The sequence below is a fragment of the Lasioglossum baleicum genome, chromosome 5 (genome assembly GCF_051020765.1).
Source record: "Lasioglossum baleicum chromosome 5, iyLasBale1, whole genome shotgun sequence".
NCBI lineage: Eukaryota > Metazoa > Arthropoda > Insecta > Hymenoptera > Halictidae > Lasioglossum > Lasioglossum baleicum.
This window is the reverse complement of record NC_134933.1, coordinates 5,679,554-5,699,707: the sequence shown is the minus strand read 5'-3', so window position 1 is coordinate 5,699,707 and position 20,154 is coordinate 5,679,554. Positions and strand designations below refer to the sequence as shown.

At 40.2% G+C, this 20,154-nt stretch overlaps 1 protein-coding gene across 4 annotated transcripts in view; it reads left to right on the top strand.

The window, feature by feature from the left end:
* Nha1 (Na[+]/H[+] hydrogen antiporter 1) overlaps positions 1-20,154 on the top strand; it is a 116,844-nt gene that overhangs the window by 76,661 nt on the left and 20,029 nt on the right. For all 4 annotated transcript variants that reach the window (XM_076424508.1, XM_076424507.1, XM_076424509.1 and 1 more), the window contains exons 3-4: positions 1,546-1,810; positions 7,609-7,809. In XM_076424508.1, the coding sequence (XP_076280623.1) occupies positions 1,546-1,810; positions 7,609-7,809 (466 nt within the window). The remainder of the gene's footprint in view (positions 1-1,545; positions 1,811-7,608; positions 7,810-20,154) is intronic.

The window sequence follows — 20,154 nt, the reverse complement described above, 5'->3', positions numbered from 1 at the left end:
AATTTTCTTGAAATTGTGCAAGTTTAACGATTTTTCTTAATGTTAAAAAACGTTCGTACTATAATCTCCCAATTTTTCCCATATTCTGCAAAGTTTCAGCTTTAATTTTTAAAAAATTGCATCGCTCTACCTCATTTCTATCGAAAGTTCTTTGATTTTGAATCGAGTTTCGACCAAATTGCCCACTGTGCGGCGCGGCGCAGCGTTGTCCGGCAGTGGAGTGAGTAGGCACTGGACTTCGATTGCACAGGCAATCCAGGACTCGATTGAAGAATTACTGTACTTAGAAATTCCTTTCTTTAAACCTTTGTACCTGAATTATTCAATATAGGATGAACACTTGGGACTATATCTTCATTTTTATAAAATTATTCAATATTCCCTTGCCATTATAAAATTGCTATGTATTGTGTTTCTATTATTAGCACTCATGAACATATATTACCAAACGTGAAACATAATCAAAATCTGAAACAGTACTCTAAACAATGTCCGATTTCGAGGACTGACCCCAAAACAAAGGATTAATTGTAATACCCTTCGTCCATTTGCTAGGAAAGCAATTTTAGCAAACGATTAATCAGACTGGCATGAATTAACACGATACATTCTGTGAATAAACGTGCAATGGCCAACTGTGTTTATTAAAGTGTAATTTAACGCTCAAAGAGGTATACTTGACGATAACGTGGCCTGTAACATGCATTATTTTCTTATCGACGATAAATCCGACCAAGGTAATTGCGTGTACATCACATGTGCCGATAAATCAAGTATCTAAATTAGTGGTTTCAGAACCGAGAATGTAATATGCTTGTCAGCTATTCCTCGATCGACTAGAAACTGATAAGTAGACTGCGGATTTTATGCGTTTATGACGATAATGAGGAGGTGTAATTTAAAATAGCAAAAATATTTTCAACCTACTGAACATGACAGGGAAGAAACTAAATTTCTATTTCACTCCAGTTTGTTGCAATTCAGGTAAGAAATTTTTCTTTTGCATAAAGATGTATTATGATACACGTTACCATATACACATCAATACAAAATCATAGTACATTGCTTTGTAATATTAACAAGATCGTATTTATTCAGAATTTATACAATTTCTGTTCTATGGCTACAGAAAAATTCAGGATCAATCATTTTGACTTGGCTGGTAGTTTTATCTTTCATTTATATAGCGGATTTTATGCATTTACGAAAAAAGTGAAAATTTCGAAATTTCATGCGTCCTGAAAATTTTTATTTTACATAAAGATCCAATATCTTTAATATAATATTACAGTTAATATAAAACAATGTCTAATAATAATATATAAAATAATATACAAAGTTTTAAAAATAATTATTTGCAATTGCGAAAGTTGCGTCAGATTAGTAATATCACTCTGTATACGATGGGCTAATTATTGTGCGTCCCGATAGCAGGAAAAGATAAATCGCATGCGACGTTAGAACCGAGCCAGAAAATTCGTTTCCACCGAATTGACGTCGGTCCCCAAGGGAGTCGGTCGCTGATCCTGCTGTTTGTTGTTGCAGAAAAATCGCTCTAGTCATTATCCTCACCAGAGCCGGCCTGGATTTGGATCCGAATGCCCTGAAGAGCTTGAAAGTCACCGTACCGAAACTCGGTCTAATTCCATGGGTCGTCGAGGCGGTTGTGGTGGCCACGCTGACGAAATATCTACTCGGCTTGCCCTGGATATGGGGTTTTCTGCTCGGCAGTGTAATAGCTGCCGTTTCACCAGCTGTCGTGGTGCCTTGTCTCTTCAGGTTACGCGGCAAGGGTTACGGAGTCGCCAAGGTGAGATTAAACGATCGGACACTTTCCCTAACTTATTATACCAACGTCCCGTTCAGTATATCCTCTAATTTCCATTCGCAACACTACTCGACTTAATCGACCAATGCACGGCTCAAAAGGACCAATTTTTCTATACATAACGCGGAAAACAAGAATTCATTAACAAGTTGACGGTCACATATTCTTCGTATATTTAAAAAAATTAATTTGTTGCTTGAACTGAACGTCACTAGGATTTATACGATCTAAACGAGCTCAAGATCGAATTGCATAATCGAGGTAGTCATAATGTTCCTTCGTCTCGGGTGAAATAAGACGCGAGCCGAGATCATTTCCATTTGTCTGTCAGGCCTGACGGAGCATTCACTTCGCTGTAAGTTCGCGACACTTTCCCAAGGATTTCGCCACTGACAATTGGCTCCCAAGCAAACGCGAAATTACGGCGCGACAGGGCGAATCGGTGTCCAAAAGAAATTTAATTAGTGCCGCTCCGCTTCCGGTAAGTTGAGCGGCGCGGCGCCGTGTGTTGCGCGCGTGCCACGCTATGACGAACAGATGCAACTACGCTGCATTACTTACGAATGCATCCCCCGGAGATGCGAAAGGATCGCGCTTCGCAGAGACCTAATTCGACACGTGAAATTCACCGTCGGCCGAGTCCCGTTCGCGTCAAACAATCCGTCCGAGTTGTTCCCTCAGCATTCGAACAACTCGAAACACCGTCTGCCTAATTTTTCGACCGACCAAGTCCCTACAATCTCGAATTCCAAATTTCATTAATTTCACGAACGCGGAACATTTCAGCTTTGTCTTAGAGAATGATTTCACCATTTAATTTTTCCATGAGAAGAGAAAAAAAGCTCTTAATATAAAATCATTCATTCGTAAGAAAAGTGACATAAGTCAAAAAATGGAAAATTACCTGAAATTGCCAATTTTCTTTATTGTATATCATCAACTTAGAAATGTAAAATAACTTGTTATTATTTAGTATATTATATTTTTTAGAAATATATTTCGAGTTGTGTCACTTTTCTTATGAATGAACGAAAAATAAACGATATATTTCTCGTTTAAAGAACGCAATAATCGAATTGGGTGAATTTTTGGCTCTGGAAGGCAGAATCATCTCTGTACGGAGATAAAATGAGTTTCTATATTGCGGGGGCGGGCTGATCTGTATTCCTTGGACAGGGTCCGCCGCGTCTCGATAATCGATGTGGAAAACGAACGCAGTCGAAGAACTGGATCGGCTTTATTCCGCCTCGGCGGACGAAATAAGAGGACCGGCTGCGGTTCGTGGCCACGTGGTCAAGCTAGTTAAAATACGAAAACCGCGAAGGGGTGGGCGCGCAGCCCTAGGGAATCCGAACGGAACGGCCGATGACAATAAATTCGGCGAAAGATACGATACCGAATTAGATAGGATCATGGTTTAAACATCGTTTTGTAATTGCGGCGAGTTACAGCGGTTGCTGAATCCAGTGAAATCTCCGTCGACCGTGTCCCATTTCGCGGGATCTGCGAAGAATAGACCCGTAAGAACAAGATGGCTGGGAATTCAGGATCTATTCTTGCTGGGTTGAAGCCGTCTTTCGGTTCTACTCCCCAAAAAAATGTTGCAAAATTCCCCAGAATTTCGTAAGAATTTCTGAAATTCAATCAACATTTTTAATCGGCAAAGACAGTCAAAATCAAAATTTAAGGTAAAAAGTTTTAAAAAGCGCTGTTCATATTTTAAAAGTCGATATAGAAGTCTTGCTAAGTTTTTGTAAAAATTTCTGAAATTCTGTCAACATTTTTAATCGGCAAAGACAGTCAAAATCAAAATTTAAGTTAAACAGGTTTTAAAAAGCGCTGTTCGTATTTTAAAAGTGGACATAGAAGTCTTGCTACATTCCTGTAAAATTTCTTCGCAGAAATTTAAATGGAGATCATTACATAATTTCATGGAAAAATCTGGGAAGCTTCGGGTCCTCGATCTAAAACAGAAAACAATAAATTTTTGAAACAAAGTTGATATCGTTGTAAGTAACCGAAGATCGTTGTCGCCCCGTTTAATTAGACAGGATCAATGTAATCGTGTCCGGGCGCATTTTAAGTCGACCGAGTCTGAAACTCAAAGGGTCGTGTCCATTTTCCTCGAATTAGATAGGATTAAAGTTCGAACAACGTTTCGTAATTACAGAAGATTACACCGGTGGCTGGACTTAACTAGATCTTTATCGATGAAGTTTACCGTGCAGCGACATTGTATCCGAGCTATTAGGGTCCTTAACCTAAGCTAATGCCTGCAACCAGTGTTTGTTCCGAAGTCGTCGATTCAAGAAATAAAATTACGGAGTTTCACGGTGCGACATAATACCGCGAAATAATTAGGAGAAACACGAACGCAAAGGTATAATTATTACACTTCCAATGCACCGGGTACTCACACGCGTTTCGAGAACCTACAATTTCTGCATTCAAGTGCATAAGCCGACCCGATGAGAGTACTTGTTTGTAGCGTACATGCGATCTCGTTCGTTGCTATATTAAGAAATTGTCGCTGCAATTTGCCCTCGATTCTAACGATGAATTCTATATCTTATCGAAAGATATTCACTAAAGATATTCACTAAAATTAATTACTTCGTAACTCCATATTTTACAAGGATTCAGTCGATTGTCAATTATCGCGTATAGTATAGAAACCATTTTCCATTTCTCAGTGTGAACAGTTCTGGGCTGTTAAAAAATAATTCACCGTCACAATAATTTTCTTTTTACTAAATTTTAAACATTTTTACAGCATGGTAATATAAATTTGCATTTTGAAAAAACATCTATGACAAGAAAATCTTAAAAAATATGTCCTCCGTAGAAAATGTTTCTTACTTCTTTCTCATCATCAAAGATGAGGGAAATATTTTTTAAGCGACCAAGTTCTGTTCACCCTGAATAAACACGATACTATCAGTTTATGTGTGTTCCATCCTCGTCTAAGTGAGTGCTAACAAGTGCTTAAAGTTTCGTTACAATAAAAAATAAAATATGAATTCCTCTGGTTTTGGCAGGCTTTTGCAATGAACGATTACCCTAATTCCCGATGGGCTTGTTTGCATATAGAAAATGATTTCCCAACGGGGAACAGAAGGTCCGTATAACTCTGTTCTTTCTTGCGGAGCCTTTCGACTTCGCGATTTATCACTTCCCGTAAACTTCTTTGGGACGCTATTGGCTGAGCGGGCAAATGCACCGACTGCATCCTCAAGTTCACGTGACACGGTAAATAGACTCTTTAGCTCACGGAAAACCCATTTCGTGAAGGGGTCACACCATCTGGTGCACCGGCGGAGAATAGACCAGTCAATCTTTTGAAAATCAAAGCGCACTCCGCTGTACAACCTGCAACGAATTTTCCCTCGACAGTCTCTCGCGAAGAGAAACTATCTAGGATCTCTCTTTGCTGGAAATTCGTGCTTTTAGAACCCGTTAACCTTCCCGAGCTGGAAATTCGACTTGCATGGTGCTTGATGTGTACCTTTGAAAAATTTGAAAAATATCTGAAACAGTATTACATTCGAAAATATTCTAAAAATTTATCATTTATAAGATTGATGCGAACGCACGAACAACATTATGAATTCAATAATTATTTTTCAGAAAATATGTATAGCTTGATAAAGTGATTTATTTTGTTCAAAAACATATTGACCTTCTGTAATGAAGTTTATTCAACGAAAAATTAGTCGGAGATAATTTATTTGAGTTTTGTAGAAAATTGATTTGTTATTACGAGTATGCGGGATGACGGACATGTTTTAAAAGCGCTTCTGCTGAACGGTTTTTGACAGGCGACTGAGTACAAGTTGGAACATTTGCTAGTACATGGCGATGCGCAGTCCTGCTTAAAATGATAAGCACAGAAACAGTAGCTAGAATAGGTGAAAGGGATGTTGGAGCGGAGAAGGGTGGCCTTAAATAATTCAGTTTAGAAAATGGGGTGGAAGCTGTTTGAAGAGTGCAAAGGCCATTCCCGAGAATGTGAAATTCATGAGACGAAAGATCTAGACGCGGCTTTTTGTTTATTTCTTGGCCAGTTGTGGAACAAGCCAGCTCCGAGATGAAATTGAATACTCCGCGCAAAGTGTGCCGGGTAATTCGCATTATTGCTCGCGATGCTCGGGAACTGTTAGATTCCGATTTTGCGATGAAACTTCGCGGGATTCTCGAACAGTCAGGAGTACTGACAATAGTTAACAGCTCGTTACGATCGTAATTTTCGAAATGCTGTACTGAATTCAAGCTCATTTCGTACAATAGACTCCGAGGAATGCAGCTGGAATCTCTGTGAATTTTTCAACAATTTCAAACACCCTTGAACAAGTTGCTTCGAAACGAAATGTACCTCTCTAGAACACATTCGTAAATTAAAGATTTAAATATGTTTTTCGGGATCAAAACAATTAGTTTTGCAGTGAACATCTATTTAATAGATTGGACCTTCCTGATCGTGTCGATCGAGTAAACTGTTCTCAAGATAAAAATTCACAATTACATATAAAATGTTTGGAGATCTGTATTTTATAAACAAATAAATGATCAGCGAAGTCACACTGGATTCTTAACGGTGACACCGGCTGGGAAAGCAATCGATTCTGCCGTGAAACGATCCAAACTCATTTTTCAAGTGATTTATGGCGAGTACGCCGAGTGTACTCTGGTTCGAATACCTTACTCACAGCATGTGACACGAACCGCTGACCAGCTGGAACGTTTACCAAGGGACTTCTTTCCGAAGCGACACCGTTTGATTCCGGTTGGTCGAGAATCAGGATAGTCGGCGGACTTAAATCCCGCACGAGCTATCATGGCTCGATAGGTTTTCGGTGCGCCGAGGAATCGGTTCTCCGTTGTCGTCGGCCAGTGTCGTTAGATCATCCCCTACCTCTTTCCTCAGCCCCTCCTCTCACCCTTGCCACCCCCTTTGCAATTCTCTTCCCTTCGATTCCCCCCGATGGCCTGGTGGATTATTTTCACTAGTCTGAGAGTAACCTCCGAGCAAACCAATTATACTCGGTAATCAGGGTTTCATGTGAAAATAAGGGTCCATAAAAAAAATTTGTGAAGAGGATAATCATCGATAGATAATTCGCCAAGCTGTCGAAATTTTTACTTGAACGTTTTTCTCTAGAAGACCATTTTTCCATTTGTTCGACTTGTTTTATTCTCATCGATTTTATTTTGGCACAATCCACGATTTATTCATCTTGTTTGTTTTAGTTAATTGTTAGTTAATCCCAAGTTCCACATTCACGTGGGATGAAAATCCTGCGACCACATCCACGTGTATAACGAATGGAGATTAGGAAAAGTGGAAAAGGGGCTGATCAGCCACGAATCTCGCGCTGTGCTCGCTCTTTCCCCTAAAATCCTACGTTCATATGCAATAAATGCCATCCAAGCTTCACAAAATGCGACATTTCATATGCGCCAGCCTAATAATACTCGTTCCCTCAAATTTTCTTTATTCCACGTCAGCACCGTCTCTGTGATAAATCCAATCATTGTCTGGTAGAATATTAAACGCGACGGAGCAGCAATATCGCACCTCCGTTAAATTTTATTAAGTGCTTATCGTTCAATCAACCATGATCCAATATTTCCGCGATATTTATTTTTCATTAATCCGTTAATAATTATTTGACCGTTGCACACTGCGTAATATTGTTCTGCACCGTGGTTAGTATTAATCATGCATGGAATATTTAATATTTAATCGAATAATCTATTTAATATTGTCATTCATTACACAGGGAATTCCAACTTTAATTATTGCTGTCTCTGGTATCGATGACGCAGCTTCGGTCGCGATCCATGGGATAGTGAAGAGTATTATGTTCTCCCACGAGAAGTTATGGTACCAAATTCTTCAGGGCCCTATCTCGATTATTGGAGGCCTTGGATTCGGCGTTCTATGGGGCTGGCTGGCCAAATACGTTCCAGAAAAGGGTGACGTAAGTAGAAAGAATTATTTATCAACTATGGGAACGATTCTATAATTTGTTCATATAATAAATGGTTAGAAAAATTATTGAATGGTATTCTGAGGGATTAAGCAATAGACGAATTTTAAAGTGATATACCACAAGCAATGTTAAGCAGTAAGACTTATTAAAAAAATTATTCGTGAGATCCAAGCCGAAAGAAGTTTGTGAATGGTCGAGATGCACAATATTATTTTCTAATGGATCACCAGCTTGGAACACACGGTATACTAGCAGCGAACTATACGTAACGTTTCATTCAACCCTTCGGAACAGTGCAGACTCGTTCACTGGGTCACATCGACTAGACATCGATACCGAAGTCCGATTATGTTTAAGGAGGCTCGCTGCCAAAATCCTCGAAAATGTCTCATCACCCGCAGCCGGGTCTAATAGGTCTTTTAACGCTGTTGGCCTTGTTCGTTGCGGTGTTAATTGCGCTTCACGAGGCGTGTAATTCCCGTCGCGTTGGATTTATCGATGGGAACCAAACTCTTTTCTCCACCTTACCCTTTCACTTTCATTCTGCAGTCATTTTTCCTTAACTGTATCATCGCAATATTCGATTCGAATCAATTTTATGTATGAAAGACACGCAACAGCTAAAAAGATATTAATCATAACCTTTCAACTTTCGCCCAATAATTTTATGTAAATGAATTTTCTAATTTCTTGTTCGCTAGTTTTTTATTTCTTCAGCTGAAAGTGGTCTAAAATAGAATTTACGAATATGTTGAATATTCTACGATTGACCTACCAACATTTCTGTTATAAATGCATAAAAGTCACACATCGGAAATATTGTCTTTGGCCAGGACACGATATTCGCTGCACCGCGAGCGAATGATCCGACTCCGGCTGTCTTTTCCAACGTTTATGCTACTTCGCAAGTAGTTCGAGTAAACGCACGGCGAGACGGTCGGATCGTAGCGGTTCGAATAGACCGTATAATTAAAGTGAAGCCGTCAGTGTTATCACAATGCCTCGAATTCGCTGTAAACCGAAGCCATCGATAACGACGAAACTTTTTCCAATTAGATCTCTTGAGTCGGTCAAACGGCAAAAAACGGGGACGGGCTGTCGGAAAGATAGAAGGGGAGATTTCCATGGCTCGCGGAGGGTCGGTCGTTGGTTAAAAACGATTGTTGTTCGTTCTCCATTCATCATTTACCGAATGCCGGCCATTCCCGGTGATTCACGGTGCCTTAACGGTTGACCCCGTCCCCGGTGGCGCAATAAAAGGCAACGCTGTTGGCAGAGCGCCCCCTTGGCTGTTTAACGCCGACCAGCACCTTCGACGCAACCCTCGCAGACCGTTTTGATACAATACGACCGGCAATTGTCCGTTACATGCCGGTTATGTAGAAAACGCGGGCAGAGTCGTTGGTTCTTTTCTCGGCGGGCCGCGCGGGCGCGGGCGGAACGCTCCGAATGGCCCTCGACAAAGATTGTGCCATTGCTTTATTGTGTTCGGCCGAGCCCGCGATTCGTTTCGCCAGGAAACGGTAACAGGCTGCCGCGAGAACGGTAATTGGAACAATTGAAACTGTCTCCGTGCTTGCCTTTCCTTCCGAAGACACTCCACTTTCACATTTCCACGTTGATACACAGCCCACCCGAAATCAGAATGAATTCGCGATTTCTTATGTTGGCCAGGCCTATTTCTCAGTGGAAAAATATTCGTATGATTGATCGAGCCTTGCCGATTAAAAGAAAAAAAAGTCCAACTTGATCGGACATATAGTTACCGAGATAAAAATTCCCAAGTGCCGTTGCGTTCGTGCAAACGATAAATAGGCAAAAATTGAAGAATTTGGAAATCAGCAAAGTCGTAAAACCTCCCCTATATTTCTGAAACAGCGGAGATAAAAGGGAGAACTTCTCCACTGGCAAAGAACCTTAACTTATAAATTAAAGCTCATGGTTTACGAGACGACACTTTCTTACGTATCGCTTCTCGAATTCGAGATCGCCGGAAAGATTACGTGGTTTTTATATCTTGAATGTGGAATTTTATTGGGCAAATTTAGTTACCTTTTTCTTCTGTACCCCCGGGAGCTCAATTTATTATGAGATCAGGACCCCTGTTTCAGTACAGGAAGTTTTTACTACCCCCGGAGAAGATATGTCAGAGGGAACGTTTAACTTTGATGAAAATTTTCGCAAAAACCGCGAGGCGGTTGTGTCTGGTTTCGAATTTTCTGAAGATCTTCCAACTTCCCCTAGGTTCTCCTAAACGTCAAACTTCTCGAAGGAAATTCCTCGTAATTTGATCAACGCGAGACGAATACCTCTTTAAAATTCTGGAGATGGACATTTCTGTGGACTATATTAACCTCGATGTCTCGATCCAGTCAAATCCTTATATTCGCCAATCTCTTTTTATATATTTTTCACCTCTACTTCAAAACACATCGACTTCGTTATAAAATGTAATAAAAATGAATTACAGCTCAAGTTGGTAAGATGAAAAGTTAGATGGAGTCTCAAAGAGATCTATCCAGTTTTACGACTTGTAAAAATTGTTTCCTTTAGAGCCTTTAAAAGCATTACATAGACTACGGAATTTATGCATTTGTAACAAAGAAATGAGAAGGAAAATAAATGAAGAGGAAAACATAGAAAGGATTGAAATGATTATTTTGCATAAGGAACGCATTCTCGCGAAAAATAAGAAATATTAAATAAGTAATGCGATTTCTCAAAGTGTTAGGTATAACGATGCAAAAAATAAAATATTCTATTTTGTGATTCAGATTATTAAAATAGAAGTATTTTATTTTGCGGATAAAATTGTTAAAACAGAAATATTTTATTTCGAGGTTCAGATTGTTCAAATAAAATACTATTTTCTTTAAGCAAAATAAAATCTAAAATATTAAATAGTATTTCAAATATTTTTTTCGCCAAATAATGCCCACCTCTGCCTACTGATTAATTAAAATAGTACAACAGCAAAACCTAGTTTTACGACTTGTAAAAATTGTTTCCTTTAGAGCCTTTAAAAGCATTACATAGACTACGGAATTTATGCATTAGTAACAAAGAAATGAGGAGGAGAATAAATGAAGAGAAAAACATAGGAAGGATTGAAATTTATATGATTATTTTGCACAAAGAACGCATTCTCGCGATTGCATTTAAACAGTGGCCTAGCGATTAATTAAAATAGTACAACATTAAACTGGACAAACTCAAGGGACGTCTCGATCGAATCTGGTCACGATGAAAAGCGGACTGTAGGGTTGTTCGCCCTTGGGGCGACCGGGAATGCACCTGGACGGTTGTAGAAAGGGGTGGAATCGCTGACGTGCATTATCGCGATGGCGGATCGATCGCGGTCGATCGAGAGATCGCCGTCTCCACGAAAAACCCTTGCAACCGACCCGGGCGTGACCTAATCGAACCGTTTTTCATCGGAACGCAGCATCCCCTATCTTGGCAGTTGCCTGCAGCGCCGCAAGATACTGTCCGAGCCACCAGTAACCAGACTTCGCTGACAGAATTTATTATTCGCATCGTGTTTCAGCGTAATTTACGCCCCTACCCGTACTCCCCCCGCGCACCGCCGCTATCCTCCACAAGTTGACGCAAATTGTACGTTATCCGTCTTCGCCGCGTACGCCGCCGGTAGTGAATTATCAATTTCGAGGCCGAAGAAACGTCCCGCTATGTCCGCCGTTGCTGACAAAAAGTCTGCGTACCGTACATCCTCACGTATCCCCCACAATCGACCAAAAACGCGAATGTTTCCGATTTGAAAGTCAAATGCGAATTTAAATTGGATATCAAATTCTAAATTCTGACACATTTTTAGTCGCTGATGCAGGCTTAAAGGCATTCTCCATGATTCACTGGTTTCAGCTGGTTTCAACAAGCTGTGAAATCAGACGAGTTTTCCATGCACGATTGTTTGTCGAAATGTGCGAGAGGGGATCTACAGGACACTGAGAAAACTTTGTTATTTGGTAAAGTTCGTAAAGTAACTTATGACCGTAACAATAACGTAAAATGAACGTCACTGGTTAGATTAACCACCAGTACGAAAATAATAATACTTAAATTTATTAACCTCGTTTAGTAGAAGTTTATTATTATTATATACGGACCGAGGTCCTTTTATACAAATGTTTACAGTTGTTTACAGTAGAACTGATAAAAACAAGAAGAGACATAACAAAAAGAAGTCTTAACCTAAAATTTACATTACAGTAGAATTCATAGCATAATTGTTAATAGCAAAACGTAGAATAAATAACGTGGAATATATTTAAAAAATGCATGTTCGAAACTACAGGTCCGAAAAATATAATGAACCTATTGTGTTGTGTTCGAGGAACTTTTCGGTGGAACATTTAGCTAAACGAAGTGTGTAATTAAGAGATAATTAATCATCTCGCCATAAGCCCAACCATTTTCTTTAATAAAGTTAGTAATTTACAAATTTTCTCCATTCAATTAATCAATGGCGGCGCGTAGTTCTCCGCGAAAGACAAATCGTGATGACTATTTACAAACGGAGATACTATTTACGAGACACGTTAATTAATTACGCTTTAACAGGGCCATTTGATTCGAAGATGAAACCGGAAACATTTGAATGTGGAATTAATTGAATCCGCCAATTGATACCCGCGCGCGAACCGAAACGGATTAATTCGCCGACTATTTGCAACGCAAATTTCAAAATATTGTTTAAAGTCGGCGTTTCGCGCGCGCGCGCGGCGCGTGTTCTCCCGGCCATCGAACAACATTTTCGCGCTTTTGTTATTCGAGCCTCTCCGAAGTTGACTTTTCACCGAGGATCGGAAGTGGAAAAAGTTTCCGCGGCGCTGACTAGTTTTACAGAGTGGTCAGGATCGGATCGAGAAATGTTTTCATTCAATCGTAAATCAACGGTGAACAACAACGTCAATATTATTTCGCTGTATGTAGACTTCCATGGAAAAAAGGGAGAAATGAAAATACATTTTTGAACCATTCATACATTTGACGTGGCAAATATTTTCGTTAACGATCACGGCGAATGATAAAACTTATCGTGTGTAATAAAAATATGGACATGTTCGCTTTTTTTTATCAGCTGCGGGGAAAATTTGACGTTGATTTATGGAAAGGTTTTATCTCGGAATATTGACAACATTTTTCTGACAATCTCGACTGGTTTATTTGTCCTTCCAATGCTTTGGCATGGTACTTCAAATTCCGTTCTATTTCTATGCAATGTTTTATTCTGCATTTCAATTCATTGTACGTTTCAATTAATTTTTTTATACTTTTCTGCTAGTCAACTAATCCTTGCAACAATTTAAAAAACCTCTAGTCGTTCGGTTCAATTTTTAAAAAGTTATTAGTTTCCGAAGGAAGGCCACAATCTGCAGAATACTCTGAGCCCAGACTTGATACCAACAAAACAGAGCTGCAGAAAATAGTATATTTTAAATAGTAAATAATAAATATATATATATATAATCGTATTTATTTTAAGGTATGCGTACAACTTTGAAAATACAATATTTTATTTGATGTAGTAACATTTGAAAATAAAATAATTTATTTGAGAGAGGCAGTAATTTTTGAAAATAGTATTTTATTTGAAGAATATAATGCAAATATTTGTATTTTGTCTCTACTGCTGAAAATAATGGTTCGGATTCAGCACATTTATGAGTGTAAATCGTTTCTTAACGATAAGATAGACAGAAACCGCATATACAGAGTATTATAACAATGCAAAAAGTAAAATTTTTTATTTTGTGTTTCACAGATTGTTAAAATAGAAATATTTTATTTTCTGTATCAAATTGTTGAAATAGAAATATTTTATTTTGAGGATCAGATTGTTAAAATAGATATATTTTATTTTCGAAATTGTATATCTTATTTAAAATACTATTTTCTTTAGGCAAAATAAAATCTAAAATATTAAATGGTATTTGAAATATTTGTTTTGCCGAATAACGCCCACGTCTGCAACAAAATCCCCGATCTTTTCGAACTCACTTTGCAAAATGGGACACCCTGTATTTCCGGTGAGCGAAGCGGAATCGACCGCCCTCCGGAGCCGTCCCTCGTCGGGAAACTAACGGGCCCGGGCCGGGGTTCGTTCGCGTGAGCAAACAGTTTTACGACGTTCGTGAAAATCGCGGAACAGGGTCGGTTAGGGGGCGCGAGGTCTCGGGTAAAAAGACAGGATGCGGGGTAGCGGGTCAATCGAGGAGGGGTCATTCATCCCTGCGCGCGATGGATTGCGCGCCCGTTGCATTTACGAATGCACTGCCGCCGCATCCAGCTCGCGGAGGTTCGTGCCGACCAAATAAATCCACTTTCGCCAGATAAATCCGCCATTATCTCCGGAACGGTCCAGTGGTAAAAGACGAACGAAGATCTGCGTACTGTAAATTGCACCAAACTCGTAAATTGCACGCGGTGCACGCGAAGACGTGCACTTCCGGGTGCGTAGGAGAGCCCCGAGGAGATTCTCGCGTCTTAGCAATTCATCGATAGCGATACGTGACGAACATACTTCGGCCGCAATTCCGCGCAGACGTGGAATTCGGCGGCCAGTGAATTGCACGTGTCGCGAATTCCGATGACAGGGGACTCGGCGAAAGTTTTGGCGAAACTTTTTCCTCTGGTCGCGTCGGTGCTCTCCTCTTCAGCTCTTCCTGATTGGAGAGACGACCGGGGGAACTGGGAAATTTGCGTGTAATACGTCTGCAGTACAGTTTGGAGTTGCACGGGGATCAAGCGTCAGAAATTCAGAACCATTGTTCACATTCAAACATCGTAATGACCTTTCGACCGTGGAGAACCATGAAAATTCAGGGCTTAGAACTATAATGGACCAAGTGTAGCTAAGTTAATCGGAGCTGGCTTTGTCGGAGGCTATTAATGTTCCACTGGTTAAGATATGCAATTTAATAACGCTTAACACCGTTTAGTGATGTGCAGAGATGCGCCGCGCCGTTTCTGGGTGAATTTGCAGTCCGGTTGGTCTGACGAGACAGCGTTGTCAGTCTAGTGGATTGTAAAAATTTGGAAAAAATCGTACTCATACTATCAAAGGAATACTATAATATCGTTTAAGGAATACTATAATATCAATAGGACCGAAACTTTACTATTATTTTTATTTTATTATTATTATTATACAGGTTGTCTTGTAACGTGACGATCTCAAATAACTCGTAAGTTATTCGTTGTACAAAAACAATGGTCAAACAAATGTTGTATGGTTCCTAGGGGGACATACAGTGCTGCAATCTGATTTTTGTTACTTCGATTTTTTATTAAGATATGAAGGTTCAGTTTTTTAAATAGAATGCCCAATATTTTTACTCGAACTCGGATGAAGCACAAAATTCTACGTAAAAAAGTATTGACCTTCGTGTATCGTAAATCTAATAGTTAACGAGATATTATCGAAATCTTTTTCCATATGTACTTATTCAAATTGAGGGATATCAGTTCAAACACCTACTAGGTTCTTGGTAACAGCTATTATACATATCGGAAATTATATCGATAATATGTCGTTAACTATTACATTTATGATACACGAAGGTCAATACCTTTTTACGTAGAATTTTGTGCTTCATCCGAGTTCGAGTAAAAATATTGGGCATTCTATTTAAAAAACTGAACCTTCATATCTTAATAAAAAATCGAAGTAACAAAAATCAGATTGCAGCACTGTATGTCCCCCTAGGAACCATACAACATTTGTTTGACCATTGTTTTTGTACAACAAATAACTTACGAGTTATTTGAGATCGTCACGTTACAAGACTCACCCTGTATACGGACCGAGGTCCTTTTATACAAATGTTTACAGTTGTTTACAGTAGAACTGATAAAAACAAAAAGAAACATATCAAAAGAAAAGTCTTAACCTACAATTTACATAAAAAGGGGCAAGCGCGAAACTAAACAAATACAGGTACGATATTAACAAATAACCTTGCGTAATTTTCTTTTGAATGCCTGTAACGTGCCATTAAAAAAATCAATATTATTATACAGTATGTTTGAGCTTGCAATAATGCGATTTAAAGGATTTATTACTCCCTATGTGGATTTAGATTTCATTCTTTGAAATCCTGCTCTCGTTCTCAAAACACGTTCAGGTACGTAGAAATTGATTTGCCTCAAATTAAAAATGAAGCTCTGGTCGGATACTATTCTTCGATCAGATAATATTTCCAGTTTGACTGTGTTTAATATTTTAGAGTAATCATGATCAAAGATTGACATTGGGTTGTTCGTCTTATATGCAGAAAACCTTAGAAATTTATGCTACAGTCTCTCGAGCATGATTTCATACCCGATATCATTGAAGCACTATTGTCTTCGAAATAACAAAAGTGTTACGTATTGGCGATTAAACTGGTGATAAAATGCGGATCGCATTGTTTCCAAACTAGTCACGATAGAAATCCGAAAAAATCACGCACGTACTCGAATAACCTACCGTTCGACCAACGAATGAATTAAACGAATCGGGCTTGTTCCAAGCAGACTGCGGGAGTCGAGCCGCGCACGAGCGTTTCGATTGTCCGCAATCTCGTCCCGACTTCGAAACAGCGCCGTCGTAAGCCAGTTTCGAAAGGAGGCGAAGTTCGGTTAACGTTTCGTAAAAATCCCATCGTACATTGGTGTTTTCCAGCGACTAGCTCCCGATACGCGTCCTATCCAGTTGGTCGTCATTTCCGCGAGATCGACTCCCTGAACGGGTTCTCCGTCGCGGCAGATTTCCATAGACTGTGTGTGTGTGTGCGCGCTTCGAAACTCGACGAAACGGTGAGGACCCGTGCATAGTGTGCATGCACAGTGCACGCGTCCATATACGTATGCACAAGCGGCCGAACACGTGCCAGAATCTCGGCGGGTCTTCCGGAACGAGATATCCTCTTTCTCTGGTCACAGTTCAATGGATTCCGCATTGAACGGGATGTCGTGGCGCTGCGAAAACGCACTTCGATAGATAATCGCGCACGAACAAACCTCTCCGATCGACCTACTGGCCCGTTTTCCGCCTGTTTCCCACCCCCGCATCCTCTGCTCCCAGGAAAACCGTCAAAAGTCGTTTGGCAACCGTAGAGAACGCGTTCTGTCAACCAATCACCAGTCTCTGTTGCCGTTGCTAATGACGCGGTCATCATTACTTCTGGATAATCTTCGCGAGATTAATTATTCAGTCCATAAAGACATTTGCACACAACTTGGCGATCATGATTTAATCGATTCGAATTCGAGTAGGAGAAAGTCATGGTTGCTCGAATATAATTTAATGCAAGATCTTTATGGATCTCCTAAATGTGAACTGACAAGAAGTCTTCTTTCAATCATTTTATTATTTCTTCTTCGCGAACGTATAAATAATCCAAGGCTGCATTTGATCATGAATATAACATCAACTTGAAATGCACGTATCATTAAAGTATTCAGTTCCGTCCACACGATCTCTTCCCCACAAAACGTATCTACCGTCCCAGGTGTCCTCTCCTTCATCCTGTCTTTATTTTCGGCGAGTTCGTAAAACCAACGGGCATCCCCTTAGGTGGCGGGAGCAATAAGCTCTTCGCCAGTGAAATGTTAATCACAAACCGCGGTGGCAAATATAATTACATGTCCGAGCAAATATTTAGTTAAACCTCGGGCCTGGGTGTACATACAAATTTAATCAAGGATCAAAGTTTGCAGAAGTTTAAGCACGTACCACTGGATCGTCCTGGACCGGATCGCGAGGAATAGCCTCTTAAGGATCTACGCCGCGTCCTCTGCGCGCATAAAGCACGAGTTGCATAACCGTCGGCTTACGTAAACTATTCTCGATTCATGCGAACAGACACAAGTGGACTTGTCAAACGATAGCGACTGTCTTCTTCCGCGAAGAGGGAAGAAAAAACTCGTACAGTGGAGAGCTGATTTTTAATTCAATTATGCTAATCGATACACTCGGCAGTTTCCCTCTTTCGCTCCCGGAAAGAAATGGAGCACTCTGTCCGAACAATTTTTCTCGTCGAATTTATGAAATAAGAGTTTCAATCGCCCCAACGCGACGCCATATCAGTCTTCAATCCCTCTTTAACGTCGCGATTTAGCTTAGACAGATTCCAATCTCGCATCCTGTCGGTAACAGGTGTCGCTGACGCAGGTTTTCCGAAACTTCGTCACTAGCATTATTGACACCGGATACGCCGGCAAACGTCGGTTTAATACGGTCGCGATCTCGCATAATAAATACTCTCCCAACCACGTCAATTTTCATTACCGTTATGAACATTTATCTGAAACCCCTTTTATCCCGACTCAGACTCCGCACTTCTCCTCTTCGATCTTCTTCGTGGAATGCTATCCAATCATTTTCACCACGACGATTCACAAAATTGAAGAAGTATACTCTTCTTGAACAGTTGAACAAAAGTATTCGGATTGTTCTTATATTAAATGCATTTAATTTTATCTTGGAGACTCGTTTCCAAAGAAGTTTACCGAGTTAAATATTTATTTTTCTACTATATTGATGTTCCGTTTGAGTCAACTTTTTATTATTCTTTGGATACTATCATATCCTCCCTCTTTGGATAGTGAATCAATGACAATATTGTTCGTTCAAGTTTAAAAAATGTTTATTGGTGAATCATTATGCAATTATTTGTTATTTAATTTCGACTATGAGATATTTTCTCCCCACCCGTCCTAGTACCATTCGAAACACAGTCGAACCGAGACTCGAATATTGAATTTGTCTAAAACTCGCAAGCATATATTGAAGTTGATCGTATGATCGAAGGGCGACGAAGCTACTCGGAAATAGGTGAGCAGTACTGCGAATCTGTAAACGTTTAATTCGTGAATCGATAGACCAGCGGCAGTAGCCTGGCCAGACTCACTTCGATTGAATTTCAAATCTTCGCAATCAATATCTCGTGCTCGGCAACGCGTACGCATCATGCTTGCAAATTGAATATTGTCCTCCCTGCGGCTCCCTTCCGGGGGAATAGGCTGTCTTGTTTCTGGTAACCCCTATTCCAGAGACAGAATGATTCGTTTCGTCGCATTGATTTTGTTCAGTGCAATCATTGTGTGTCGCTTAAAAATCCTTGGTGAACTTTGCCAGGTTGGAGAAGTATATTAAATAATATTTTGTTTGTGATCTTTCTGAAGAATTGCACATGTGTATAGCATGCACTGCAGTGTGATGACTGCTTGTGTGATCATCTGGCGACACTGCTACGGGAGCGTCAATGGTGGGGTAGGCAGAGTGAGCGAGGACCCTTTATCCTTGGGTTATCCCACAGGACTTTTTACGTCACGTAAATACGCGACACAGACAGTACTTGCCGTGGAAACAAAATAAATACGGGTTGACCCATCCATGACGAGACCCCACAGCATGTATTTGACAACACTGTTCTGGCGCTTCAGAAAGAGGCGAATGAATTATATTAAAGTGCCCGAATATGAACCACTCTCTGTTGATGTCATTGTTTGATTATTTTAGAATGCTCTAGTTCGACCAAACAATTACCAGGTGTAGATGCATTTCCTCCCTATAAGATTCTGGGGTCAAGTTTGTTCAAAAATTAATACAGCTCGGAAAAAATATTTTTTTTGTGGTGTGTCATTTGCAGGTTCAAGCGAAAGGGGTTCTTAATATGGTACACCTTGAGTCCCTAATATGACACTTAGTGCCATATTCGGCACCCACACCAAGAATGTCAATAGCTATACCCATATTAGGGAACCCTTGGTAGTGCCATATTGGGAACTCCACGTGGACTGAAAGAACTAGTGCAACAATAAACCTAGGCTCATTTTAAATTTGGATAGATCAAAACGGATTTGGACGGCAACCAGCATTCGCATAATAATTACCCGTGTATCGCATAATAAATTCATGCTTCCAACGCGTCATAATTTTCTGAGTTGGAGCATTCCCTCTGGTATGTGTACGTGTTCAACAAGTTCGAGAGCGAGGAAGAAGCAGCGACTCGTAACTGAACTGTAGCAGTAATGAATTATCGGATCGCGAATCGTCCGCGGCGATGGTGGAAGGAACAAGAGAGCCAGAGGGAAAAATAGCACGTGGGATTTTCTTATGTCAGCCGGATATCCGTTGCTCGTTAATCCGTCGCCATTCCGGTTCGACTGCAGATGGCAGGAACGACGACGAGGGAGCTCGGCGCAATGGAACGCGGCGGTTGCCACGAAGAAAACGATATCTCGCTCCGGTAACTCGCTTCAACGTTTCCCGACTGCGATCAGAACGAAGGCACCGAGGTTTTTTATTGTCGTCATGGGAAGCCG